At 49.5% G+C, this 27,381-nt stretch overlaps 1 protein-coding gene and 1 long non-coding RNA gene across 2 annotated transcripts; both read right to left on the bottom strand.

The window, feature by feature from the left end:
- Nucleotides 1-931: 931 nt before the first annotated feature.
- Nucleotides 932-18,223, bottom strand: LOC135818876 (uncharacterized). The gene is made up of 3 exons (XR_010553797.1): nucleotides 17,783-18,223; nucleotides 14,729-15,088; nucleotides 932-1,078 (listed from the first exon to the last, which is right to left on the bottom strand). It is a non-coding gene; the product is annotated as an uncharacterized LOC135818876 (long non-coding RNA).
- A 1,327-nt stretch (nucleotides 18,224-19,550) lies between these two features.
- LOC135820100 (zinc finger MYM-type protein 1-like) lies at nucleotides 19,551-21,749 on the bottom strand. Its single transcript, XM_065333409.1, has one exon. It carries the CDS (start codon nucleotides 21,747-21,749, stop codon nucleotides 19,551-19,553), a length of 2,199 nt encoding a protein of 732 aa, XP_065189481.1.
- Nucleotides 21,750-27,381: the final 5,632 nt, after the last annotated feature.

Raw genomic sequence — 27,381 nt, 5'->3', positions numbered from 1 at the left:
CGCTTCACCAAACGACTTACGATCGTTTCGTTCTCCGAGTTTTCTGGGAGCAGCAAGAATTGCGTCTCCAACGCCAGGACGAAAGTCTCTCACAAACTAAAGTACTGTTGCCACGGAGAGACAGAGAATACTCTGCATGCCCTTTGGCTTTCTTCTGACTCCAGTGTTGTAGCGATCGTGCATGCGTGCGTGCGTGCAAGCGTGCGTGTCGCAAAGCTACCTTCTTGCCAAAGCTTTTGAAGTTGGACTAGTTTCAGCTCCACAATCCAGTGTGTCGTTGCTATAATAGCTTTTATCGCTGAGGTTGCTTGTACTTCCTCTGCGTCATTAAAATTGTCGCTTCCCAGAGCGATTTTTCAATTCTCTTACGTCCACTCGAAGGGCAAAGAAATCAGCTAGAAATTGAGGCAGAGCATTGTCGACGGACCAAACTTTTGTGTGTGTGTGTGTGTGTGTGTGTGTTTGTGTGTGTATGTGTGTGTGTGTGTGTGTGTGTGTGTGTGTATGTGTGTGCGCTCTTATCCCTCGCTACATTCCCTCCCTCACTCCGTTCGATAAAAAAACGTTCGCTCTCCCGAAGGAGAGTGCGGAGAAACGTTACTTCACCAAACAAACATCCTTTGAAATAATAATACTATTATAATTTATCATTATTGAGTCACAGTCGTTTTATAAATCCTCATTTATCGCTGGCAATTTTATGTGCGGAATATTCATTGGAGTAATAGAATATTCGTTCGTTCATTTGTTACAGTTTCGAATATTCGAATAGTACATTCCGGTATTTCGTTTCACCACTATGCGGAAATAATGAAAATTTAATCCCCAGCAAAGGTGTTCTCACTTTACAGTACACATCGTGTCCTAAACCATGCTGTGACATAGACTATGTAGCTGTTGTAGAACCAACCTTGACAAATAGGCACTTCAGTTAGCGATGCTTGAGCAGTGCAGTTAGCAGTGGCTTGGCCAACCAGTTCAAATCCAGTATTGCATTGATACCGCACACTTTCACCAGAGGAGATGAAGCCGGTATTGCTCACGCTACCAGAAACAGGTGCTACAACTTGACATCGAGCTGCAAGCAGACAGAAGTTATTAGAGGAGAAAGTCATCAGGATTCCATGGCAGAAAGCATCTGTGCTTCACAGAATATATTTTCGTAGGACGTAGTGTAGAGATTCGTGTACACTAGTTGTTTTGAATCTAACGTGATACTTGGTGGGCTTAGGTTGTAAACAAAATTCGCGGCCGCATCACCTGACGTGTTGAGAAACACATCAAGCAAATACATTCGCATCGGCGGGCCACCACTTCGCCCATATATCCTAAGTGTTGTAAAGATTGCACAATTCACAGACACCTTGGAACCGGGGAACACCTTGAAATGGCCCCAACATATAACTGAAGTGTGCGACTAAAAGCAAGTGCTGATAGAGTTTACACCAGAGGACTACCAACAAGCCATTCCCATAATTATGGCAATCACCTAAGTTGAGTACCCACATACATGCACACACGCACGCACGCACGCACGCCCGCCCGCCCGCCCGCGCACACACACACACACACACACACACACATACACACACTTGTACTTGTACTTGTTGCTCACTGCCAAAACTGGTCACGTGGGTCTCCTCGGGAGAGGGGAGAGAGACTCAAAAGGAATCTTGGAAAGATGACTCAACTGGCTATTGAACCGCCCAATGGCCGACACCCCCTGAAATCCCCAAAACTCTGGGTGGACTTGAAAATGATCCCACTTATGGGCTCACCACACCTCAGTAAGTGGGTGAGGACAAGATGCAGAAAAAGGATTGACGGCATCCGGGTATCCGTCCTGGGATCCAACTGCAGTTACCCCTGCCCCCAGTGAAGGTAATACTTGCTACTAGTGTGGGTGGCTAAATCAGAGTGGATCTGATCTAAGCGTCACTAGCATCATTGATTACATAAGAGTTAATCTAGCCCGACACACACACACACACACACCTTGGTCCTTGGTAACACTGCCATCAAATGGTCACGTGTCCCCTGTGCAGGGGTCGACAGCACTGAGTTCAGCATTGGATCCAGAAACGCCGCTCTACTTCCTGGACAGGAAATTAGCACAGCTATGCAGGTCGAAACCACGGGATGACTTGCAGCAGCGACCGCAGCCGAGACAATGCGCTCTGCAGCAGGGCAGGGCAACCCGCTGTTTCCGGACCGAGTCTGCCGATGCCACAGCCGAGACCGACGCCACTTCAGCAGCCGAGTTGGAGAGACACTTATGCGAAGCTAGCCCGCCAGCACTCAAGAACCATCTCCCGCACGCATTACATAGTCGGCTGCCGGACTGCTCAGATATGGGTTTCCTCCTCTCGGCCAGGCACTTGTGGCGATTCTTGTATTTCTGGTGGGCGAAAGTACGCTGGCAGACATCGCAGAGCACAGAAGTGTCACGCGGAGCCGATCGCGGTACTGGTTGAGCGGAATACGCACTGCGCCATTTCCCACGCTCCTGGGCGAGGTCGTACCATTCCGTGTGGTCGATGTTCACTGCGGAGAGGTCAGCTCTGACAGAGTCTCGCCACCGTTTCCGAGGACCACAAGCCGGCCTCGGCGGAAGGAGCGCACCAAACAGGAGCTGGCGCGGAGTTCTATCGCCGTCCATCCTAGCTAGATGGCCTAGCCACTCCAGACGGCGGCGAAGAACACGTGTGGTAATATCCACTGGATCTCGACGATTCCAGGCCTCGAGAATGGTCTTCCTGTTGATGTGGAAGTCCCAGGTGTCTCTTCTACCGAGAGCTAAGATTGCGGAAATGCAGCGAAGATGGAAGGCGGACAGCACCGCAAGCTCGCTTTTCAGTGGTACCCAACACTCCGCTCCGTAAAGGAGAAGAGAAGCCACACATGCATCATACACCATTCGCTTCGTTGCCAGTGAAAGATCGCCATCATCAAAGACAGATCGACGCAATGCTCCGAATGCCCTAGATGCTGACGCTATTCGGGACCGAGTGTCCACTGCGGTGCGGCCACCAGTATGGATGATGGAGCCTAGGTAGCGAAAGTCATGCACATTCTCGACAATTTCCCCGCCAACCACCAATGGACGACGATCCTCCGGAGAAATGCCGAAGCCGACCGCCATTACTTTGGTTTTTAATAGGTTGATGGTGAGGCCGAAGCGAGTTGCGACGTCCATGAACCGGCTGAGCGCAAGTGTGGCACCATGGTGAGTTGTAGCAATAAGTGCCGAATCGTCTGCGAATTGACAGTCACGATGGATGTTGATTGTGTCAGTCTTCTGGCGTTTGAAAAGGAGAGACGGTCCAGAGTTAGAAGAGACGGGAAGTCCAATCTCAGGTATGTCCGCAACCTCACGCTGCCACAGCCGGAATACTGCCCACATGAATATATTGAACAATACTGGGGCCATACAACAACCTTGTCGAAGGCCATTTTGCACCTCAATAGGCTCGGCCTCGATGCCCGGGATCGACAGGTTTGCAGACATAGAGGTATGAAATGAGCCGATAATGGTAACCAGCTTGTCAGGTACTTCTGGAGAATTTCCCACATGCACTTACGGGTGACGGAATCATAGGCCTTCCGTAGATCAACAAAAATCATGAAACCAGAGCAGCGATGTTCATATAGTTTCTCTGATATTTGTCTCACCGAGAAGATCATGTCCGCACAAGATCTGCCTTTGCGGAATCCACATTGCGTGTCTGGCAGGATGTCTTCCGCGAGCCGCTGCAATCTTGTCTGGACGAGGCCAGCAACAGCCTTTCCTACCACCTCCAGAAGAGCGATGCCCCTCCAATTGTCACAGCTGGATAGATTTCCTTTTTTTGGTATCGGGACAAGCTGGCAGTCCACCCACTCCTGGGGCACCCGCTCTGCATTCCACACTGTCTGGACAAGGTCTAGTAGTGCCATCATGAGGCCATCCCCACCAGCCTTCAGCAGTTCCGGTAAGATTCCAGAGCCTCCTGCTGCTTTTCCGTTCCGTAGTCGGAGCACAGCTTGCCTAAGCTCTTCCAGAGTAGGTGGATCAGCGAGGTCTTCACACACTTCCTGTTGCTCAATGGTGGCAACAGTTGCAGGTTCATACGAGGTTGGAACATAGTAAACCTTGGAGAAGTGGCGGTGCCATGTGCGGCCCTGATCCGCCGGTGAATTACAGACATTTCCGTTCTCGTCCCGCACAGCGACTGCAGTTACACCCACAAGCCCTCGCCGAGCCGTCTGCATGGTCTTGGTACCGGCCCAAATGCGCGCCGAGTCAAAGCGCCCCTTCTCAGTACGTTTTGCCATGGCAGCAAACCAATCATTCTTCGCAGCTCGGGTGGCAGCGCGAGCCCTCCTGCGTGCAACACGGTAGCGCGAATACTCTTCCTGATTCCGGCCACTTGTGATCCATGTTCGGTAGCATGCATTGTGTGCGTCCAGCAGTGGCGCAGCCCGTCCTGGCTTTCCGTAAACCAATCAGGCTGCCGTCTCCTCGGATGACCGAGAGTGTCCGCAGCTGCCGCCGTCACCACGTCCCGCATCGCATTCCATTTCTCGTCTACCATTTCCGCGTCCGCCACAGCATCAATCTTGGCATTGATGTTTTCCTGGTAGTCGTCAACCTTCCTCCGGTGGTTTCCCTCAGCATCTGTCGAAACCACTGCGGGCAGATTATGCACTGCAAATCGTACTCTCTTTGTAGATTTCCGCGGTTTCCACAAGACCCTGCCGAGCCTAAACCTGGCGGCAACAAGACTATGGTCGCTCCCACATTCTGCCGAGCGAATAACCTGAGCATCAGTGCACCAGTGCCGGCCCCCTTGCGCTGTGATGATGAAGTCAATACAATGGACATGTTTAGTTCTGGGATGCTGCCAAGTGCCTTTCAATTCCTGCTTTTTCCTGAACCAGGTGTTCGCGATCCAGCTGATGCATTGCCAGAAACTGAAGTAGCTCCTCTCCAGACGAATTCAGGCAGCCCAAGCCATGTGAGCCACGCACAGCGCTCCAATCATCACCTGGCTCTCCAGATCCCACTCTGGCATTGAAATCTCCAAGTAGAACAAATTTATCTGTGCACGGAATTGAGTTGAGTACTCCTTGCAGAGAGTCATAAAACGCATCCTTTTCACAGCGCTTACTGTTGAATGTTGGCGCATAAGCTGTAACCAGCGACATCCATTCAACCTCTCCACTCGCCAGATCAAACTTCAAGCGTATGGACAACAACCGAGCAGATACTGCGACGAGTTGACAACCTCCTTCGCGCCAGGCCCGAAGCGCATTTCCCCTCAGCACAAACGCAACGCCCTCACCTCGCCGTCTGGGCGCTCCTTCCCCAGGCACAGGCCGGCCCGAAGCAATGACCATTGCTCCGTGGACTTGATAGTTTTCCTGACCAAACCAGTGGTTCTCTTGAAGAGCAGCGGCGCCCATCTCCAAGTGTTCCAGATGTTGTACAATTTGATAAAAAAATTTATCGTCGGCAACAATTCCACTCGCGGCAGCCGTCTGAATGTGGCCCTCACTCTCAACCAGAGAGCGTACGTTCCAAGAGCCCATGCTGAATACTCCATCCTGTCGTTTTCTTTCTGCTGTAGATGTCACCACTCGCGGGCTCGCAACGCCTCGCGAAGGCATCTGAGAACGGGACGACGACAAGAGTGTCGACATCAAAAATCGTCGACCAAATCCGCCGATATTCCCGCCTCAGTATGTTATCCTGGACGGCTGGGGAGGCCCCAGGCCGCCCAGGCCTGTCTCACTATGTCCAGAAACAGTCAGGAGAGGAAGACTTACAGAGAGCAAAAAAACTCCAACTGTCCCCACCCAAAGCAAGGACATACACACACACACACACACACACACACACACAAACACTCATGCATGCGCATACCTAGTCTTGGTCCTGGTAAACACTGCCATTATGTTCACGTGTCCCCTTTCGGGGCCTACAACATGGAATGACGAGCGACGGCAGAAAGTCGGCAGCGTTGCAACACGTTTTTTTGGGTGCGGATGCAGTTTTGAGAGCTCTAGCCTCTGCATCCTTTTGGGAAAGTCTTCGGTTTTAGGTTGTCCCATGTCAGGAGTTTTTTGCCCTGGCCATGGCGACAAGTGCAAGTAGTATCAGTATAGTGGTTGACCCCTCGAATATGGGAGTCCTTCGCCCAGCTCAGCTCTTACAAACAAATGCAGTGATTGCCTAAACGGCCTGGCGGAAATTGTAGTTGAAATACAGCGAGAGCGACGCGAGGCAGCAGATCGAGAGAAGCGTCTGATGTCCAAGATTGATCTGCTCACCCGGAAGGTTGAAGAACTGTCTCTGAAAGCTGCTGGGTCATCGGCATTTGATCACGGTGATGGAATTTCCGAAAAAGTCGACCAAAAAACAACGAACAAGAAAGGCCAAAAAAATAGAAAAAACCGACCTGGTGGCGCTGCCACATCAACGAGTACAAATACGGGTACTCCAGGCAGCGACCACCGTACGACCTCCGAGACCTCCGTAGCTGTCGACAGTTCCAGTTCCTCTCCTGAGAGCACAATCGTATCGCAGCTCGGAAATTCGAAAAATGCCTCCAACCCAGCGCAGAGTGATTTACTTTCTAATTTCGAAGAGGACAACAAAGACAGTGGAGTATGGGAACTTGTTTGTGAACGAAAGCCTGTCGGAAGGAAGTGTGTGATGTTCGTTGGCAATCTTCCCTGCAGTGCAGTACCTGAAAAGATTGCTGAGTTTGTGACCGTCAGAGCAAGTGAAGCCAAAGTGAACGTCAAGATCTACGAATGCAAAATTTTCAAAAAGGAAAGGTCCTCCTCAGCACGCCTTGTTCTGGATGCTAAGAGTGCAAGACTAGTGAATTCGAGAGAGTTCTGGCCTAGACCTCTGTACTCACGTCTATGGAATTTCGACAAGTATGATTCTACTTCCCCACAATCCCGATCACCTGCGGGTGATGATGAGGCAATGGATCTGTTAAGTGGCCTACCAAATATCCGTACTGAGACACGCCCAGCTGATGAATCGTCTGGTGCCATCAAGGGATCATCTATCAACTCGGAATGACCAGCACGAGCACGACCAACACGCTCCGACTGTACCTAACGAACGCCTTTGGCATAGCCTCCAAATTTGGTGACTTCCGCCATGCTCTCGCACTCCACTCTCCCGACATCGCTATCGTTACCGAAACCAAGCTCACGGTGGAAAAAATGTCACAAGCCGAGACTGCCATCCCTGGCTATGGCCCTCCAATGCGGTTGGATAGGACGGCTCAAGGAGGTGGTGTCGCTGTCTGGGTGCGCAACGACCTAGCGGCTATTGAGCTAGGCATGGTTCCCCGTGACAACCAGGAGATCATATGGTTCACCGTCCGTCTGAGATGTGGCCGAACAGCTGTTGTTGCTGCCCTGTACAGGCCTGGTAGTGCTCCGGAGGGTGACACCAGCCTCATGGAGTACCTTGATCGCACTCTCAATGCTGCCCGATGTCATGGTACCCAGTTGATCCTTGCTGGAGACTTCAACGTCCACAGCACCGACTGGCTTCATAGTACAAAGACAACACCTGCTGGCGAAGCAATGGAGGAGCTCAGTGCTGCTCATCACCTCACCCAACACGTGCTTGAGCCAACCAGGGGCAATAACACCCTGGACCTGGTCCTTTCCGACTTTGACACCCCGGTCATGTCTACTGTGCACCCACCTCTCGGCCGATCTGACCATGCCAGTGTGATTACCGACTTCCTGCGTGCTCCACCACACCGGGAGCCTCCAACCTCGAGGTGCGTGTGGCGCTATAATTTGGCTGACTGGCCACGTTTAAAGCACTTCTTCCGGCAAACAGACTGGTCCTCTATCATCACTGACAACATTGACCTGTCATGCGAGCGGCTGACTGGCAGGATCTCTGAGGGCATGACAACGTTCATCCCGTCCAAGAGCCTCAAGCTGCACAGTACCGACCCAGTGTGGTGGACACCAGAGTGCACCGAAGCCACCAAGAGGAAGCGAAATGCATGGAAGCGACTACGTCTGCATCCAGCGGATGCACAACTCCAACTAGCTTATACCCAAGCCACAGCCACTGCCTCAGCATGCCTTCAGAGAGCTGAAGATACCCATACAGCAGCCATCCGTCGAAGGCTCGCAGCAGGTGGTTTATCCAGTCGTGAATGGTGGTCCACTGTCAAGCGTGCCGGTGGGTGTGGGGGTAGCCATGATATCCCTACCCTCAAGGAGGAAAACGGCGAGGAGCTAACCACCAGTAAGGACAAAGCAGAGAGCTTTGCCCGCTACTTTTCAGTGAAATGCAGCCTTGGTGCCCTCCCATAAGGCGCCATAAGGCGCCTTGGTGATGCCAGCAACCTCCCGTCTGTACGCCCGCGATCTGATGCTTGTCTCAGTACCATCCACTTTAGGCCACGAACGGTATGCCGTGAACTGAGGAAGATTGTCCTGTCCAAAGCCACTGGCTCGGATGGTGTACCAGGACGAGTGTTGAAGCAGTGCTGTGAGGAATTGTGCAGGCCTGTGGCCCAGCTCTTCAGCAAAGCATTCCGCCAAGGCCGGCAACCGTCACTGTGGAAGCTTGCCTCAGTTGTACCTGTGCACAAGAAGGGTTCGAAGTCCGCAACAAAGAACTACCGACCCATATCCCTGCTGCCAATACTGTCAAAGGTCATGGAAGCTATCATCAATCGTAGCCTTATGGGATTCCTTGAGCGGCGGCACATCCTCACCACTAACCAGTACGGCTTCCGCTCCGGCCTGGGAATGCAGGACCTCCTTACCCTACTACACCATCGTTGGAGTACCGTGGCTGCAGGGGGCGGAGCTGTGCGGGTTGTTGCTGTGGATATTGCTGGAGCGTTCGATCGAGTCTCCCACCCAGGTGTGATCCACAAAGCCCAGCAGTACGGTGTATCCGGCATGCTCCTTGCATGGTTGAGGGACTACCTGCTGGACAGGCGCCTGAGTGTTGTCGTTGGTGGGCAGTCGTCCAGCCCACACCGCATCACAGCCGGTGTTCCGCAAAGTAGCTTGTTGGGACCGACACTGTTCCTCCTCTACACGAACGATGCCGATGACCACCTTCCACCAGGTGTAGATCTGGCCGCTTATGCCGACGACACAACGCTGTTTCAGTGCCTGTCCACCATGGATACCATTGACCACAGCTCGACAATCCTGCAAAATGCTTTCGATGCCCTTGTGGATTGGGGCACCAGCTGGAGAATTGCGTTCGAGCCAGCCAAGTCCCAGGCCATGACTATTGACCATCACCGCCCCGCCTGGGACCTCCCAGCAGTACAGTTTGCGGGTGTCCCCCTGAATGGAGAGAGTAACCTCAAGCTTCTTGGGGTAACCTTGGACAGCCAACTTTCCCACCGCAACCACCTCCGTACCATCGCCATCAGAGCACGCCAGCGTCTCGGGCTCCTGCGGAAGGCCTCGCCGCTCCTGGATTCTCGCAGCCGAGCTACAGTGTACCGTGGGTTTGTACGCCCAGTAATGGAGTACTGCACATTGGTCTGGATGGGCGCAGCAGATTGTCACTTGCAGCGACTTGACCAGACGCAGCGCTCAGCCCTCCACTTGATTGGCCCCGGCGCAATGCTGCAAAGCCTGTCTATCCGGCGCATGGTAGCTGCGTGTACCTACATTTACAAGCTACTGTGCTCCAATCCTACCAGCCCGCTTCGTCAGCTCTTGCCTCCCTCTCAAGCCCCCCGACCAGCCCATGTTCGACCCACTCGTCTCTCTCTCGTCCGTTTCGACATGCATAACTACCAGGTTGAGACAGGGCTACCTGTCAATAGCCGGGAAAGTTGCCGTAGAGCTTTCCCCGCCTGTGCTGTCCCTGTATGGAATGCCCTGCCACCCGTCCTCAGCCAGCCACCTGACCGGAAACGGCTGCAAAGTTTCAAAGTGTCTGTCTTCCGGCACCTCCGTGCCCAGCAATGGCACTGGGCCACTGACACTTTGTAAGATGTATGCACATCTGCCCACACACTGCTGCATATTGCCATACGCCTCGTGCCCTGCTTACTCTTTTCTCTGGATCTGAATGTGCACCCCTTACGCAATATATAATTATACTTTATTTAGTTCTCTCCCCCTCTCTTGCCCCCAACCCTCCCCGCTCGCGCTCTCTCTCTCTCCCTCTCTCCCTCTCTCTCTCTCTCTCATTTTTTTAAATACTTTATTTAGTTCTCTTATTTAGTTCTCTTGCTCCCCAACCCTCCCCGCTCTTTCTCTCTCTATCGCTCTCTCTCCTCTCTCTCTCCTCTCTCTCTCTCTCTATCTCTCTCTCTCTCTCTCTCTCTCTCTCTCTCTTACTCTCTCTCTCTCTCTCTCTCTCTCTTTCTCTCTCTCTCTCTCTCTCTCTCTCTCTCTCTCACTCTGTCTCTTTCTCTATCTATATATCTCTCTCTCTCTCTCTCTCTCTCTCTCTCTCTCTCTCTCTCTCTCTCTCTCTCTCTCTCTCTCTCTCTGTCTAAGTTTCTCTCTCTTTCTCTCTCTGCTATTGGCGCGCCTGGTTGTGATGAAGCCGAGACCCAAGGTCGGCAGAGCATCCCAGACCACGCCACCACTCCCCTTATTCATGGCTCACACATGACGGGTTTACGTGGCTCTAGTAAAAAAAAAAAAAAGTCTGCGGAGAGATCAGGGACCATGTTCAATAGGAACGACGAGAGAGCCATCTTTGGCAACTATGGGTTTGGAATCCACGGGTAGAGCGGCAGCACCGACCACAGGCCCCACAGTGGGCCTTGCAATATGAGAGGGCGAGCCGGACACGCGGCTTCAGAGGAGTTGTCTGAACAGCAATAGTGGACACCGCTGCCTGGCACAGAGCCTGAGACGATGTCGTGGGGAGCGTCTGGGAGATGGGGCACTTGTGGACCGCCAAACCTCCGGCACTGCGGAACCAGCGCCTGCAGGAAGAACATTGTCGGCTGCCTCTCTGTTCCGATACACGTTTGCGGTGCTCACCGAGGCATTTATGACGAGGCAAACCACTCCTTGAGAAGAGACGACCACACTCGGCACAAGGTATCCGCAGGGGCTCACAAACGATTTCGGGCGGAGCGGAACTTTGTAAGCGGCCCGCCATTCCCGTCTATCCTTGGCCAAGTCATACCATTCCTCGATGCCCAACACTGCCAGATTCTTCCGCACAGCATCGCGCCACCTTTTCCTCGGGCCGCACTTTGGACGGACAGGATGTAGGGTGCCAAGCAGTAGGTGACACAGAGCACGCTGTTCATGCATTCGCACATCATGCCCAAGCCACTCCATGCGGCGCAATGTCAGCCGGCTGGGGATGTCACGGGCTGTCGCGGATTCCACCGCTCCAGAACATCAACCCTGGTCAGTCACTCGTCCCACATATACAACTGGCTGATACCCATTACGGAACGGATGCAGCGCAGATGGAAAGAGCACAGTGCATCAAGTGCAGGCCTCAACGGCACCCAGCACTCAGTACAGTACAGAAGCAGAGACAACATGCATGCCCCGTACACAAGCCGCTTCGTAGCAAGTGAGAGCTTGCTGTCATTGAAAACCAGCTGGCGCAGGGCTCCAAATGCACGTGATGCACCGGCAATGTGCGCGAACACACACACACGCACGTGCACACACACACACACACACACACACACACACCTTGAATTTGCCCATTGCCAACGGCAACCGACAGAAAGGTTTGTGTCGCTTGAGCGTCGGGTGCTAACACCCTCCTGCAGGTGTAACCCTTCAGCAACTCTTTTCCTTCTTCCTTTTTTTGTTCTGCACATGGTCATTGCTTGCAGACCAGTCGCCATATTTTTTATAGTCACGCCGACTGAGCAGTTGCGTACTCATGACGTAGTAGTGTAGTGTGTCTTTTAAAAGCCGTGTCAGATTTGTACTCTAGACCCTTTCGTCATTTTCTTTAGACATCACATATCCATCTATGTTCTACGGGAGCTTATTGTGAACCCGCTGGGTCGCTCGCAGGGTTCCCATGAATCGTACTTTGTTGTACGATAATTTGGTCCCAGATTATTTCTTTATCCTTTTCGGGTCTTCTTGTTCTGGTTTTCTATTTTTATTTTATTTTTTATTTTTATTTTTTAGTCGTTTCTCTTTGATCTCATTGTCTTTCCATCAAGTGATTGTGGGACGAAAGTTGCCTAAACGATGTCTCCTGTCTGTTGAAAGAACCTTGTGTGAAGTAACATTGAAGAGCCTTACTGGCCAAATTTCTTGGCGACCACTCCAGGATGGCATCGGTAGAATTATACTATGTGGAGGCCACTTTTATCCGCACTGCGTACGGTTACAGTGGCAGTGGCCTGAGGGAGTAAGGCGATACTCGTTTGGGCGGAAGTGCGAGATCGAAATGAACGAGCGGAACAACAGTCTTTGACCCAGCTGCGGGAGGAGTTGGGCAAGCAATATGAGGAGAAGTTGGCCGAAGTAAACGAGAGGCCGAGTCTGTATCTCATGTTGCTGAGAGTCCGCAGAGCAGACAGACGAGTAGTAGCAGTGCTACTGGTAGTAGTGTAGCGGGCCGCAGTCTCTCGGAGGCAAGAACGCACAAAGGTCTCAGTGAACACACTGTAATTGGCAATTGAAATGTACTGGAAACTGGCAATGAAATTAACTATAACTGATTGGCAACTAAATTAACTAACTGGCTATAAAAGAATCGTGCGCAGCAGCTTTGATACAAAGGCAGACTCCGTACGCTAATGTACGGGGATACAGTACGGGGATATGCTATACTCTAATCACTATACGCTTTGAAGTCCCCAGCGTGCCAACGCTACAGTAGTAGTCACGTGATGAAGCGGGCGACAATTAAGATGCCGAGGTATGACAATCGGCAGTCCATAACCACGTACCTCGAGTAGTTCGAGAACGTGGCCATGCAAAATGAGTTTGCAAACGTTGTAAATGTAACACCATGTTGTAAGCGTAACATTACTTCTCCACCAGCTCAACCGCCACCACTGGACTGCCTTTTTACACTCTTTTTATTGTAACAAGCAGGACCACGGAAAACGACTACATCTTGACAAGACGACAGACCAAAGACCAGCTCACACAGTCTCGCGCATGTGCACAACACCAGCAACCAATGACGCGTGTGCACAGCGACCAAGACGAAACAAACACGTGACACCAAAAAAAAACATACCGTCCTCGGTATGACCAAATAAAACACAATACGCAGAGAGACGCAACCGCAAACATCAAAAGAAGACACAGGACCTACACACGTAGCTCCCCAGAAAAAAAGGGCAACCAAATCCAGAAGAAAGAAAGAGAGGTGAATGTTAAAGAGTAGAGAAGAAACACTGCATTGCTTGTGAAACAATACAAGGATGCTCGAGCTCCTCCGCAGTCGACCGACAGCAAGTCTGGCTCTGGAGGGGCGTCAGCGGGGCGCCCTCCCATAAGGCGCCGGTCACACATGCAGGCGGCGACACCGCTTTTGCGGCTGCCTCCAACACGCTGGCAGTGGGCGCTTTTGCGGCTCTTTTTTGCCGGCGGTCACACATGCAAAGGCTTTGGTACGCACGCAGCTTCACGGGTCTCCACAGGTGTCGTAAAACTTTCCTCTTAAAATAACTGTAGCCTCAAAATTCCTTTCCTGCGCTGGTACGGATCGCAGAAACGCCCAGAATCGCCGACTACGTCGTGACCAGCGACTGCGGAGAGCTATGGAGATTGCCTCAATATTCATGTTGTTCAATTTCTCTTCGTTTGAATCTTGCGGAAGCTCCTTGAGCATCGGTGGACGCCTGAGTCGAGTCCCATGTCGGATGGTTGACCTCGAAATAGAGGGAGAGGAGCAGTTGCTCTTGGTCAGCAGTCCACTTCATGACGAGAGATGAAAAACTAGTTTTTCCAAGATCCAAGAGATCCAACAACGACAACGCCGCAAAAGTTTCACTACCGCTTTTGTGTTTCGCCACCAATTTTTTGGTTGTGGCGCTTTTGAGATTGCCGCCGTGGCGCCAGTGGCGCCAGGCGCAGTATCCATGGTGATCCGGGGATATCCCAACTTTCGTGGTGCAGCTTTGGTGGTGTCGCAAAAGCGCCATGCATGTGTGACCGGCGCCTTATGGGTAGGTGAGCTGAGAGCGAGATATAACAGTGTCCCACCCGCCCTCCCATTATGGGTGGGTGAGCTGAGAGTGAGATATAGCAGTGTCCCACCCGCCCTCCCATTATGGGTGGGTGAGCTGAGAGCGAGATATAGCAGTGTCTCACCCGCCCTCCCATTACGGGTGGGTGGATATTTTGGGAATGATTCATTTTTTTAATGTCACATATGCAGGGCTGCCACTTGCTCCGATTTTTCGGAAATCATCCGATTTTTGATCGCCTGTCCGACAAGCTGACCGATTTTGTTCCCAAAGAGGGACAACCGATTATTATATTTTGAGCTCTTTTTAGTCCAGTTGGCCATTCGGCGCTTCCAGGTCGCGTTTGGCCGGTCATTGTACATGTACATGTACATGCAGCTGTAAAATGCATCACATGTAGTAGTCACTGAGAACAATCGGTAGACCAAAACGGACTTATGCAGTGAAGGTACGAATCAGTCCATTCTCAAGTGTATGCCACAGACGGAAAGAAAACGACAGAGACTGAAAAAGTGCTGGGTAAAATTCGTAAGAAAGCGCAGACAGTTAAAACTGGAAAAGTGCCTTACCTCTTTGACAAACAAAATGCAATGCTTGATTACAAGCCAGGTCATCCCACTTGCCTAAATGAACAGCATTGAACATTTTTACACAATTAGCATTGTGGCTAGGTGCATTTGGTGCAAAGTTAAACCAAGTTACTGGTCCATGAGGAGATAGCCATTTGTTTTCTTCACGAGAGATTCCCAGCCAGATTGAAGTTGACGGGTAAAGACTTTCGAGGCAATCATTTTCAGCTTGATTCTCGGGCCAGGCGAGTTCCCCTAACTGTGAAGATCTCTGGCAATGCTCGTGTGCTTCAAAATTGCGCTTTTTAGATGAAACCACCGAATACTCCACAGCGGCCACTGTAGCACAGCGCTGCCACCCTGCATAGATTCAAAGCAAGCACAGGAGACTATTTCAGGACAATTCGAAACAAGTCTCTATAATAATGAGTAGATGTTGGTAACAACCAAGCATGGTTGGATCTCAAACACGTTGGCTTCTTATACCCATGGTTTTTATTACTTTTTAACCTCACCCACTACCACAGCTTTTTGCGGTGAAATATATAAATCGTCTAAAAGACCAGCTGAAACAAGATATCACATCGAGCTATCATAATAGCACTGAGCGCAGCCAAACCAACTGTATTCGTACTCATGCCCAAGCTACCTAGCGATGCTTACTCACTCAGCATCACTGCATGCTCAGAATGGTGGGGAAATCCTCATTCAAATCTGCACACATGGCTATTGAGCGGTATTTGCCGTGATTCGACTTTCGAGCTTCGTACCTCTGGAATCACACTTCAGAGCGCTCAAGCGATTGTTTCAATGGACAGCTGGGGTTTTTCTATGACCTACATATTTTAGTTTTTGGAAAAAACACAGGAATGACTGAGTCTCGATTTCAAATAGGTAAACAGTTTCCTCTGAGACAAAAATGCGATAATACTCATAAAAAGGACACACTTCAGGCTCATTACAAACATCCTGAAAGTTTTTGTCTTCACAAGTATACTTTCAAGCCTTCTCATCAGGTGAAATACAGGCAAGAGAAAAGGAACAGGAACAGTGGATTAAATACAGTAAGAAGGTGGTAAAACAGCGCAAAAAGAAAGAAAGAAAGAAAGAAGATAGCTAAAGTAAACAGCGAAAATTGCAATAATGACACAAAGGTGCAAATGCGAGAAAACTCAATAAGCGCGACATGTAGTGCGACAACAAGAGACAACCACTGGACATACATGTAACTAACGAGGTTTTGACGACCTACCTAACAGCCTAAGTGTGAATTTGATTTGTTTCTGTTTGCAAAGGTTGGGTTTCCTTGTGTGGATGTATACAGCTTCCAAAACATTCAGCAATCTAGCACTGCGTACTGCGTACACGTCTGCCGTGGAGTCCAATTACCATAATGTTCATATTCGCTTCATCTACTCCACGGTGCGTGCGTTCACGGTGAGGAAGGACGTCCTACCTACAGGCCAATTATCCAAGTTGATTTATCACTTCGAGTGTCGGCAATGTGAGAGCCGATATGTAGGTAGGACTCTTCAACATCTGGACGCACGCATCCGACAACACGCACCGCTACACCTTATTCCACAACACGCACGATCCACTCGACCACGGAGGGGACGTCCAGCAAAGAATCATCCTGGTACAAGATGGTCCAACGCAGCGGCATCAACACCAAGGAACGTCACCTCACAATTAACTAGACCACCAGAAAAACAACCGGACAAGACACCTACGTGCGTGGCAGTGACAGGAACCACATCAACCAGAAGAATAACAAGATCGGCAACGGCGGCGATGGCAGCGACTAAAGCACAGACAGAGGCAACGGCTAGGGTCCACTCGACTAGCCATGTGAAATCGGATGTGTCCACCGCACATGCTGATTGTTCTGATGTTAGTTCTGATAAGTATGAGTCGTCCATTGCTAGTCATTTGTTTGAGCATCCTGATTGTCGTGCTGTGTATTCGGATGATTGTTTTTCGATTGTGTCACGTGTACGCAGTGCTAGATTGCTGAATGTTTTGGAAGCTGTATACATCCACACAAGGAAACCCAACCTTTGCAAACAGAAACAAATCAAATTCACACTTAGGCTGTTAGGTAGGTCGTCAAAACCTCGTTAGTTACATGTATGTCCAGTGGTTGTCTCTTGTTGTCGCACTACATGTCGCGCTTATTGAGTTTTCTCGCATTTGCACCTTTGTGTCATTATTGCAATTTTCGCTGTTTACTTTAGCTATCTTCTTTCTTTCTTTCTTTCTTTTTGCGCTGTTTTACCACCTTCTTACTGTATTTAATCCACTGTTCCTGTTCCTTTTCTCTTGCCTGTATTTCACCTGATGAGAAGGCTTGAAAGTATACTTGTGAAGACAAAAACTTTCAAGATGTTTGTAATGAGCCTGAAGTGTGTCCTTTTTATGAGTATTATAATGACTGAGTCACGATCAATTGAAAGTCACTTGCTCCGCGTCAGCAATACTGTCGCATTTCTTTTGACAACTTGAACTTAGACTTTAGCCAGCAACGTGTGCACTTGAGGTGATAAAACGTGGTACGATGGAAGGTAAGGTATGGAATGACAAGTGGCCATGAGGAATTTATTGTCCAAGGAAGGGTTCATACGTTTTTGGTCCTCCTCGTTGGTGCTCTCGGCACTGGTGACAGATATTTTGAAAATGTTCAACAACTGCTTCTCCTCTGATGAGTTCCCCGTCAACTTTATGGAACGAAACAAGACTTGTCAGGAGTAGTACTACTTGGTTCCGTAGAGTGTGGCTGATGAACTGTTCGTGCTGTGGTCTGCAAGCGTCGTGTGGTCTCGTCGGGTCTTTTATCTTTGACCCCCTCCCCCCTCCTCCCCCTCCCCCCCCCCCCCCCCCCCGCTCTGGAGGTTCCGAGCAACCATTTATGTTTTTCTCGGTGTGCTTATGATTTTCGTGGCACGCGACCCACTCACCAAGGTCACTTTCCTGTATGCGTGAGTTTGCGCAAGTTAACCAACGGTATTCCAATCGGGTTTTGTATAGCAGCCGTCCTCGTCACAAAGTACTTACTATGCGGCTCGGAGATTGAGCTTGGGGTCTTGGAGCAGATGTAGGGTGATGCCGTGGTGCATGGATAACTGGACCAATGGCCTGAGTAAGTGTCTGTTGTAGATATCCGGATCCGCATACAGTTGTGAGCAGGCGAATAGCCACATGAAAATTTGGTATAGTTGACTGGTAGGCCGAGGAAGTCCCATCTAAAAGCAGACTTGCTTGTTGCCCGGTACAGGCCAATCCAAAATCCACCACCAGTAAAGTTAGACCAGTTGTCGGCCATGTACTCCGCAACAAAATCGTTCTTGGCTTGCGTGTTGATGAGGCCAAGGCGGGCATTAAATACCCTGCACTTGCGTTGCGCAGTGGGGAAGTCCACCTTGTCCTGCGAGAAATAATAGCACTGGCCTTGGAACCATACCCAGCCTGGTTTGCAATTACCTTGGGTGAAGATGAGAGCATTGCCTGTAGACAAGACATCAGTTTGATGACCAGGCAATTAAGATTAGAGGCACATGGTACACAGGATCCACTCAAAGTTGCGCTAGCGATGATGATAACAATCTTTAGCCTTTTCAGCCTTTCCCCCAAAGACGAGATAACTCGTCCTGAAATAACAACCCTGAATGGCCAAGGACGAGATAAACTCATCACGCACACCGAGCATATAGAAATGAGCACAGAACACAGTACAAACAGCTATAACTTCGGCCTCCCTACTTTAAATTCAAAATATGACGGCTTATTGGAAGGCTTTCCAATGATTTATCATTCTATATAGAACGGAGTAAAATACGCAAGCTCCGAAGCTCAAAGTTCGTGGATGTACAGGTCAGACCTCGCTATAACGACCCCCGCTATAACATAAACCTCACTATAACGTACGGAATGTGAAAGTCCCTGCCGAAACCGCATCACTTCTGTAAAACATTTCCTCGCTATAACATAATCTGCTATAGCGGAATGTTCGCTATAACGTACTGTTTGCTGGGTCCCTCGCGCATGGAGACCTCAGCATAAGGTAAAAAGTCGTATAAAAATGACTTACGTACACGGTATGCATGCGCTTCTCCCCACGAGTTCGAGGCTGAGCTGTCCACCTCGGAAGCAGGGAGTAGTAAAATACCGGTTACCTCCTACACGCTACGTACAAGTCAAATGCACCTGAAACAAGGCTGCTGTCATTGTAGAAGGAAAAGAAAGCTTTCTCAACACTCTTGTCACCCCTTTGCTGACAAGCCTCTACACATCTTTGCTAGTTTACATCATACCTGTATGTAAAGCATTATAATAATCAATGAGTGAAGAGCATCATTTTGACATACATATTGCATATTGGTGTGCCCAACTGACTATAACATAAACCTCGCTATAACACAAATTTTCCCATCCCGCAGAGATTACGTTATAGCGAGGTCTGACCTGTATCTGGCTTGGCCCACCATGCATTCTAGTCTTGGAGGTTCTTCCCAGCCATGTCAGGGCCGGAGGAACGAGTTTGCGAGTGGTCCGGCCGAAGTCCAAGGGGGGTCCGGGGGATCTCCCCCGGGAAATTTTTGAGAATTTAAGTGAAAATGAGCCAATTTGGGCATCTCGTGAGAGAGATAGGCAGATGTGACGGATGGAACTATATACAATTAGTAACAATTAGGCATCAGAATTGGGAAATTATTCGGAAAATTTACGTAAATATGAGCCAATTTGGCATCTCGTGAGAGAGACAGACAGATGTGACGGATGAAACTATATACAATTAGGAATTAGGATTGTTCTGGAAAGATGTCTATTGAAACTTTCCAAAGATGTTTAACCGATGCTCATTGGCGGCAACGAAATCATCACCACATTGCCGCAAGCTGAGCAAATCTGCTTTGTCCTTGTGGACATGCAGCAGAAGCAAAGCATTAAGGCGAGCCTGGGCCATTGTGGTGCGGAGATAGGTTTTCAGTCGTCGAAGAGCTGAAAATGACCTCTCGCTGGTGGCATTGCTTGCAGGCATGACGAGGATAAGCTTCATGATGGCAAATATCTCCGACAGTAGTTCCCTACCTCTACCAAGGTTGAGGAGGGCTGTCTTGATTGTGCCAATTGAGATGTTTCCACCTCCTGTGCATAAGGACTTGAGCAGCGGCAGTTGTGTTTGCAACAGTGGAACATTGATGTCCGTGGCATACATGTCCTCAACCCGTGCCAGCTCAGCACTGTAATCATCTCCATTGGCAGCCTTCAGGACAACTCCCTCCAGGCAGCTGTACACTTTGTACCCTGGCTGATCAAATCGCTCTTTGATGCATGCCATCACAGTATCAATGGCGGCAAAGTAGATAGGCTTGTAATGGTCAGCAGGGCTTTCAGGATAGTGACCCGGGCCGGTGCCGACAGCAAAGCGAGCTGGTGTCTTCCGCTTCCTCGCTAGAACCGGCTCATCCACGTCATTGGCTGACTGCACTTTGACAACGTCCGCCCAAAACGTGTCAAAGGATGTATCATTCCGAAGGCTTGTCAGGGATCGCAGAGTGACGGTTGCTGCTGCTTGACCTTCCGCAGCAGAAATATCCTTCTTCTGCAACGTCTTGCTCAGGTTCTCGGCAAGGCCAAGAATTTTGCGTCCCAGCATAACTCCAAATAGGAAACTGAACAGCGAGAACTGGTGTGCAATTCCACTGACACGAGCTGACATCTCGGCATCATACGTAGCCATTGACTCAAACTCGGTAAGGCTGGCTTGCAGGACGGAGTAGTTGCTAACAATGCTAGCGAGGGAGGCTGAGCGAGTGGTCCATCTTGTGGGGCATAGCGTTCGAAATCCTGCTTGGTCAGGAGCCATGTCATCCTTGAGCCTTTGATATGTGGCATTGCGCTTCGCAGAATATTTCAGAAGTTTTGACAACTCAAACACGGTGTTAAGACAATCCTTGATACACTTGATGTCTCGAACCATATCCTGGCAAGCTAAATTTAAGGCATGCCCGTAGCAATGAGTGTATAACGCTTTGGGGTTTATCTGTAGTAGCTGTGCTGCGACTCCATTTCGATGCCCTCTCATGACAGATGCCCCGTCATAACATTGTCCACGGCAGAACTCTAATGGTAGGTTGAGTCTTGTGCACACGTCCTTGATCATGCCAAAAATCGTGGCTGCATCGGCTTTCTCCAGCGCATACATGCCAATAAATTCCTCGTGTGGTTCCAGCTGGTCATCCACCCAACGAAATACGGCAGTCATCTGCTCAATAGTGCTAGAGTCGGTAGTTTCGTCCACCATGACTGTGAAGAACTGACCCTGCATTTCCTCGATAATTCCACGCAGTATCCTGTGAGCCATGACCTGCAGGATCTCATTTTGCATATCATGGCCAGTGTATTTGCTGCTTTTGCGTTGCAACCACTCTGCAAAAGCTGGGTCACTGGAGCTGGTGAGCTTTAGAAGCTGACTGAAATTGCAATCTTCTTCCTGCGGACCATCACCACGCATGGGAAGTCCTTGTCTAGCGAGGAATCGAAGAGCAGACAGAATCTTCAGGAAGGACTCCCGGGCAGCCCTTTTGTCCTCCGCAAGTTTGGACGACAAGAGTTCACCCACGTCTTTCGTGGTGGCAGGTACTGTTAGCAATCGTTCTACAGCTTCGCGGTGGCACTCGGACGACTCGTGCCTCCTGAAGCTTGTTGTCGCATCCTTCCAGTTCTGGAACCCCTTCGTCAGAAACGCACCATCAGCACAGCTAGCGATCAAAAGTTTCTTCGAAACAGCCAAGCAGCAGGTATGGCAAAACGCACGCTCGCTCTTTGAATCCCAATGTAGCCATTCCCAAGAGGAGAACCAACTCGGCTGAAAGGAGCGGCACACAACATTCTTCACACCAAATGCGACAAGAGGAAACGTAAGGTCACGCGGTTGAAAGGGTTTGTCCTCCACAACTAGAACCCGCTCCAACTGAGCACTCAAGCTCGGTCCGGCATGTTTTGACAACGCCATAACCATGATAACGCCATCAGGATAACGGAACACGAACTGTAATTGCAACTACTCGCACTCGTAGTGCTGGAACGACTGGAGTCAGATGTATCGTGCAAGTGTCATGACATGATATAATTGTAGTCCTAGATCCTGTAGACCGTATACGCGTAGATCAACTACAGTCTACAGGAAGTAAGTTAGTTGCCCACGCGGCTGTAAACTACTCCTACAATACAAGAAGTAACATTTCCGTTGCCCTCAGCAGGCCTGTGTACACGCTACACGTGCCAACGGCCAGTCTTCCGGCCCAAACACGATCCAAGTATCCCAAAGTAGTTGACCACGGATCACGAAGGCAAGCCAAATCTGGGGTCAAGACGTGCATCGTTTTGGTGGTGCGTAGAATCTACTACTACTACTAGATCTACATGTACATGATATGACCTCACGTCGATTTCCATCCTGTCCTCAACCGACTCCCGGGATCCCGATTAGATCGTGAGCTCAGTGTACGTAGGTCTACGTGTATGCTACGCTTGACGGCCAGGGCTAGGGTGTACCGGTATGTAGATATCTCTAACATGCATGCATGCAGTGTAGACATCTACGTGTGCGCACATTTTGTCGAAAGACCGATCATTTTTTCGGCTTCCTCGTACAGCATTCACGTAGATGTCTCTCGATCCGGATCGACGCTCGATCTTGTGCTTTTCGCTCGTTTCCTGTTGACTCGCGTATGTATTTTCGATAGGATGGAGGAGAGACCGATGCTGCAGTGCTTTGGTGGAAGGTGAGGTCGTGCATTGAACGATCCTTGTCACAAGTCCAAGCCCTGACCCTCTGAAATTTTTTACACCGGTTTTGCATGAATCAGGTGGACCACCCAGCTGGGAAAAGTGGTCCGGCCATGGCCGGACCAGCCGGACCGGTTCCGGCGGCCCTGCATGTAAAACGTCTTTTTTTTACTAGCAAACACAGCTCTATTAATTTTCGGGGAAAGAGGACGACTGAAGTGACACTTTCTGTCTGACAACTCTGCATCCAACATCAGACCTGCATACGGCAGTGTCATGGCCGCGCGTTGGCTGTACGCACGACTGTGCTCATATCATTGTGAATTGAAAGTGCAAGCTGTACTGATGTACGGTCTTTATGTACTGAAACAAGGCAAGTGCAGTTTTCAGTGCATGGACTCGGCTACTAAAACATTTTGTGGAAGCAAACAAGCCTTCTTTATGATCTTGGTCATTTTTCTCAATCGACTCTGCGCTTCCAGGTAGATGTGTCCGTGGGGTATTCCCACTAGAACTGGAGTCCTCACGTGCCCCAGGTCGCGTTTGTCAACAGCACTCCTGCTCGCGACTCAACACATTTATTCCATCCGTTGTCATCCCCGCTGCGAGTGGGGAGCTTCATGCCCACGATAAAAGAGAACATCATGATAATATGACCGAATATTGAGTCCTTCATCAGAGAAAGCTATTCGAGCTCAAAACGACACAAGACAATGGCCATGATAAAGATACTCGTATAGATCGCGATGTGACTGGCTTCCAATCCAAGTGCTGCAAAAGTCTGGAAGTATTTTTCAAAACAAGATTTTGAAAAAAGCTGAGCGCTCGAGTGCGGCGAACATGGCCAAACGCCATGTTTTCCTTGGTAACATGACGTCAGCCGCATTATCACCATGGCGAGTTGTAGCGCTGATCTTGAAGTACAGTGGCACCAGAAAAGTGTCCTTATTCTACCTGAGTGAGTTGAATTTGTGTTATTTCAAATAATTGTTTGTGATCACAGTACCGCATCGAGCAGAACTGAATCCTATCCACAAGCTTACTGACGGTCAGGCTGCCCCCATGATTGAACAAATGATCCCTGCACCCACCACACGGCAGACGTCGGACGCCATGTCCATTGCCGGGACCTCCATCTCCAAAAAGAATTCCATCTTCGTCTCGATGCTACACTGCGACTCTTAGACTTGTAGAGTCGTACACTCTACATAGTCGTACGATCGTAGTCACGCGATCACTGAAATAAAATAAAATTCGTGAGCAAATAAACTATTTTTTTCGGGCAAAATCGCATATTATTGGCCCGCGGCGGGAAAGGTGCTGATTCGCTGCAGTACGGGCAACAATCACGTCCCATGTGATACCAAGAGTATAACCCCCCAAGAGTGTGCAACTCTGCATATGGGGTATCCGACGGCGAAAACTCACATCACGTGTCTCAGATACCTTTGTACTACGTACAAACGTAGGATAGCGTGTGCGCAATCCGAAAATCTGCCGTGATCATGCTGGGGATTTGCATACGCGCAGTGAGTTTCTGTCAGAGAGTGCTTTTTTTAGTACTCCACTGCTCGCTAAAAACAGGCTGGAAACGTACAACTGCGACACTGCACCACGTGATGTGAGTTTTCGCCGTCGGCGTACCCCATAGAAAGGGTATCAGGAGTTGCACACTCTTGGGGGGTTATATACTCTTGGTGATACTATATATTATATATATATATACGCTAGAGCGACGAGCTATCTTAATGTCTGTGGTGCCTCCTTTGCACCATGGCTGGTAGCTCGGCCTATTTAGCTCGTAGCTGTACTGATGAGGCCTTTATGGCCGAAACAGCTTGCTGTCTACAGCATTGGGTATCACGCTCCTCGGCTTTTGCCTTGTTGAGCACTCTCAGTAGGCTGCTCAGTGCTGCTGCATCGCGCAATGGCCGCTACTTTTTGTAGTTTGAGCACTCTGGCGCTAGAGCGACGAGCTATCTTAATGTCTGTGGTGCCTCCTTTGCACCATGGCTGGTAGCTCGGCCTATTTAGCTCGTAGCTGTACTGATGAGGCCTTTATGGCCGAAACAGCTTGCTGTTTACAGCATTGGGTATATATATATATATATCGCAGACTGAGTATAGGTTCGGCCTCATTTCCTCTGTGCTGCGCTGACGAGTCCACAAAGGACGAAACAGTTCTGTCCGCAGATTGAGTATTTCGCTCCTGCTCTTGTAGCAGTTGAGCACTCTTGCGTGGGGTAGTGCCTTTGCTGTTTGCGTTATGCAGAGCTCACTGACTTGTCAGTTTGAGCACTCTGGCAAGGTACGTTCGGACCTGATTGGAAATTTTTATTTCCATTGCTATCAGGTTCGGCCTCATTTCCTCTGTGCTGTGCTGACGAGTCCACAAAGGACGAAACAGTTCTGTCCGCAGATTGAGTATTTCGCTCCTGCTCTTGTAGCAGTTGAGCACTCTTGCGTGGGGTAGTGCCTTTGCTGTTTGCGTTATGCAGAGCTCACTGACTTGTCAGTTTGAGCACTCTGGCAAGGTACGTTCGGACCTGATTGGAAATTTTTATTTCCATTGCTATCAGGTTCGGCCTCATTTCCTCTGTGCTGCGCTGACGAGTCCACAAAGGACGAAACAGTTCTGTCGGCAGATTGAGTATTTCGCTCCTGCTCTTGTAGCAGTTGAGCACTCTTGCGTGGGGTAGTGCCTTTGCTGTTTGCGTTATGCAGAGCTCACTGACTTGTCAGTTTGAGCACTCTGGCAAGGTACGTTCGGACCTGATTGGAAATTTTTATTTCCATTGCTATCAGGTTCGGCCTCATTTCCTCTGTGCTGCGCTGACGAGTCCACAAAGGACGAAACAGTTCTGTCCGCAGATTGAGTATCGAAGACTGAGTATATATATTTATTTAAATAGAGAGGTAGGTGAACAAAATTTATATGTAGGACTCAGTGAGCAGTCACGTCTCGATGACCGATCACGATCCCCGTGACCAATCAAACAGTCACAAATCCACGAAGAGCAGTCATAAAGTCACACACCAGTTTGAATCCCGATGACCAGTCAGAAACAGCCGCGACTTTCTCTGTGAACGGTCACAGGATCCACGTCAAAATATTACGACTCAACTGTAGGCATTCACGCGTTCAGCATACTTTTTTCCTTCACAGGTTTCAGAAGTGAGCAAGAAAGATTTCGATCAACTCTCGATCTCCGCGTAGTTTACTTGTAGCTCGAGTCTGGTGTGTGTGGGCTCCTCTCCAAAACGAAGGGTGGTCGAAAATCTTGCAGGCTTCAGATAGAATCTCTTTTGAGAGGACGTTCTGGCTAGTAGGTTGTGCTATTCATCATATTTGAAGAACAAACTTCGTCGTTCAGAAAAGCTATTTCGGAATATTTTCAGTCATGTAATTTTTGCATGCCGATCTTGCTAGAGCAGAGACTGACTTCAACTGATCCAGCATGCAAGCAGCACTCGATTTGTGTTTTTGGAGAGGATGGGTGACAAGATTACGGAGTCAGAAGTGGACATCGTCGACGATGCAGAGACGAAAATATAATGAAGATGGAAATGAAAATATGTTCATTTCCAAGAAGGTACTGAGTACATCAAGCACCTTCGTGTGTGTAGCTCTGTCTTTCTTGTGGAAGACTCCACAGAAAAACAATGTCCAGCTTGTTGAAACTGAAACTGCCTCTCAGTTGAAGTCGTTCAGGAAGACATCTATTCAAGACATCATTGATCCATTCTCAAGAACCATCGTAAGAAATTAAATCAAGTCATGTTTATCGATAAGAATGGCGAACTAGACCAGAGAAGTGTGAGTGTCTTGTTTTGACTGCAGGAAACTGTATTTCAATATTCTGGCTCAACGTAGTGCTTACGCAGTTTACTGCTTCGAACACATCTTCATTTCTACTCCCAAAATAACTCTGTAAAATTTATTGATGCAACATTATGCATCATGGTCTTTCTCGTTGTGCTGCTATAACGTGTATAAGTACATGCATACGAGTACTGTGTACCGTTTACTGTCTCCTTGTCAGTGTTTTTGGGCGATCCTCCACACCTTCATTTGTCTTCCAATTATTAATTTTATAGAAATATTCACTCACTTCAACTTCTTTTGATTGCTGTTGCGAATGTAGCCTGCGATGCCTGCTTGTTAGTGAGAGTGCACCAGACATGTATCGATATGTACCGTACTGGCAATATATGTTGCCGCGTAACGCGTAACGCAGGGGGGTGCGGCGTAACGCGCGACCAGGCTAGTGCGACAAATTTTCGTTGTGTTCGTAACGCGCGTCAGGCGGGGTGCGGCGATCTTTTCATTGCAGTTTGCACTGCAAAGGCTGAAAACTGTGAAAGCACGTGTACCGCGTGGCAAAAAAAAGGACTGCGGCAATATAGAAACCTGTGTAACGGCTCCTGTGCGACTTTGCGTGTAACGCCCTGCGTGCGGCAAACATGTGCCAATGTAACGCTTCATGGCCTCACTGCGGCAACATATATTGCCAGTACGGTATGTCTGACGAGATGTTCTTGAACTGGCATGCTGCTTTGCTTAGATAAGGTTTAGAATTGGGTGCTCAATGGCCTGGAGGAATTAATCATGTTTGGGATCAGTATCACCAAGAGTACGGTTCTTCCGTCTACGCATCTCTTCTTGGCTTGTGGATTGGTTGAAAAGAGATAAAATAATAATACAGAAGTACTTGTGTCCAAGTGTCGTCATGAAAACAAGTTCTACCTCCGTAACTTTGTCCGCAAGGTCACGTGAATCTAGCTGGTAGTCCCGCTGCCTATTTGTGTGTGTAAGTGTGCGCGCGCATGTGTGAGTGTGTGTGTGTGTGTGTGCATGCGTG

The sequence above is a fragment of the Sycon ciliatum genome, chromosome 6 (assembly GCF_964019385.1).
Source record: "Sycon ciliatum chromosome 6, ocSycCili1.1, whole genome shotgun sequence".
Lineage (NCBI taxonomy): Eukaryota > Metazoa > Porifera > Calcarea > Leucosolenida > Sycettidae > Sycon > Sycon ciliatum.
The sequence above is the reverse complement of the archived record's forward strand: the minus strand, read 5'-3'. Positions and strand labels throughout refer to the sequence as shown.

Coding starts and splice junctions, on each gene's coding strand:
- LOC135820100 (XM_065333409.1), bottom strand. CDS start 21,749: ATGGTTATGGCGTTGTCAAAACATGCCGGACCGAGCTTGAGTGCTCAG.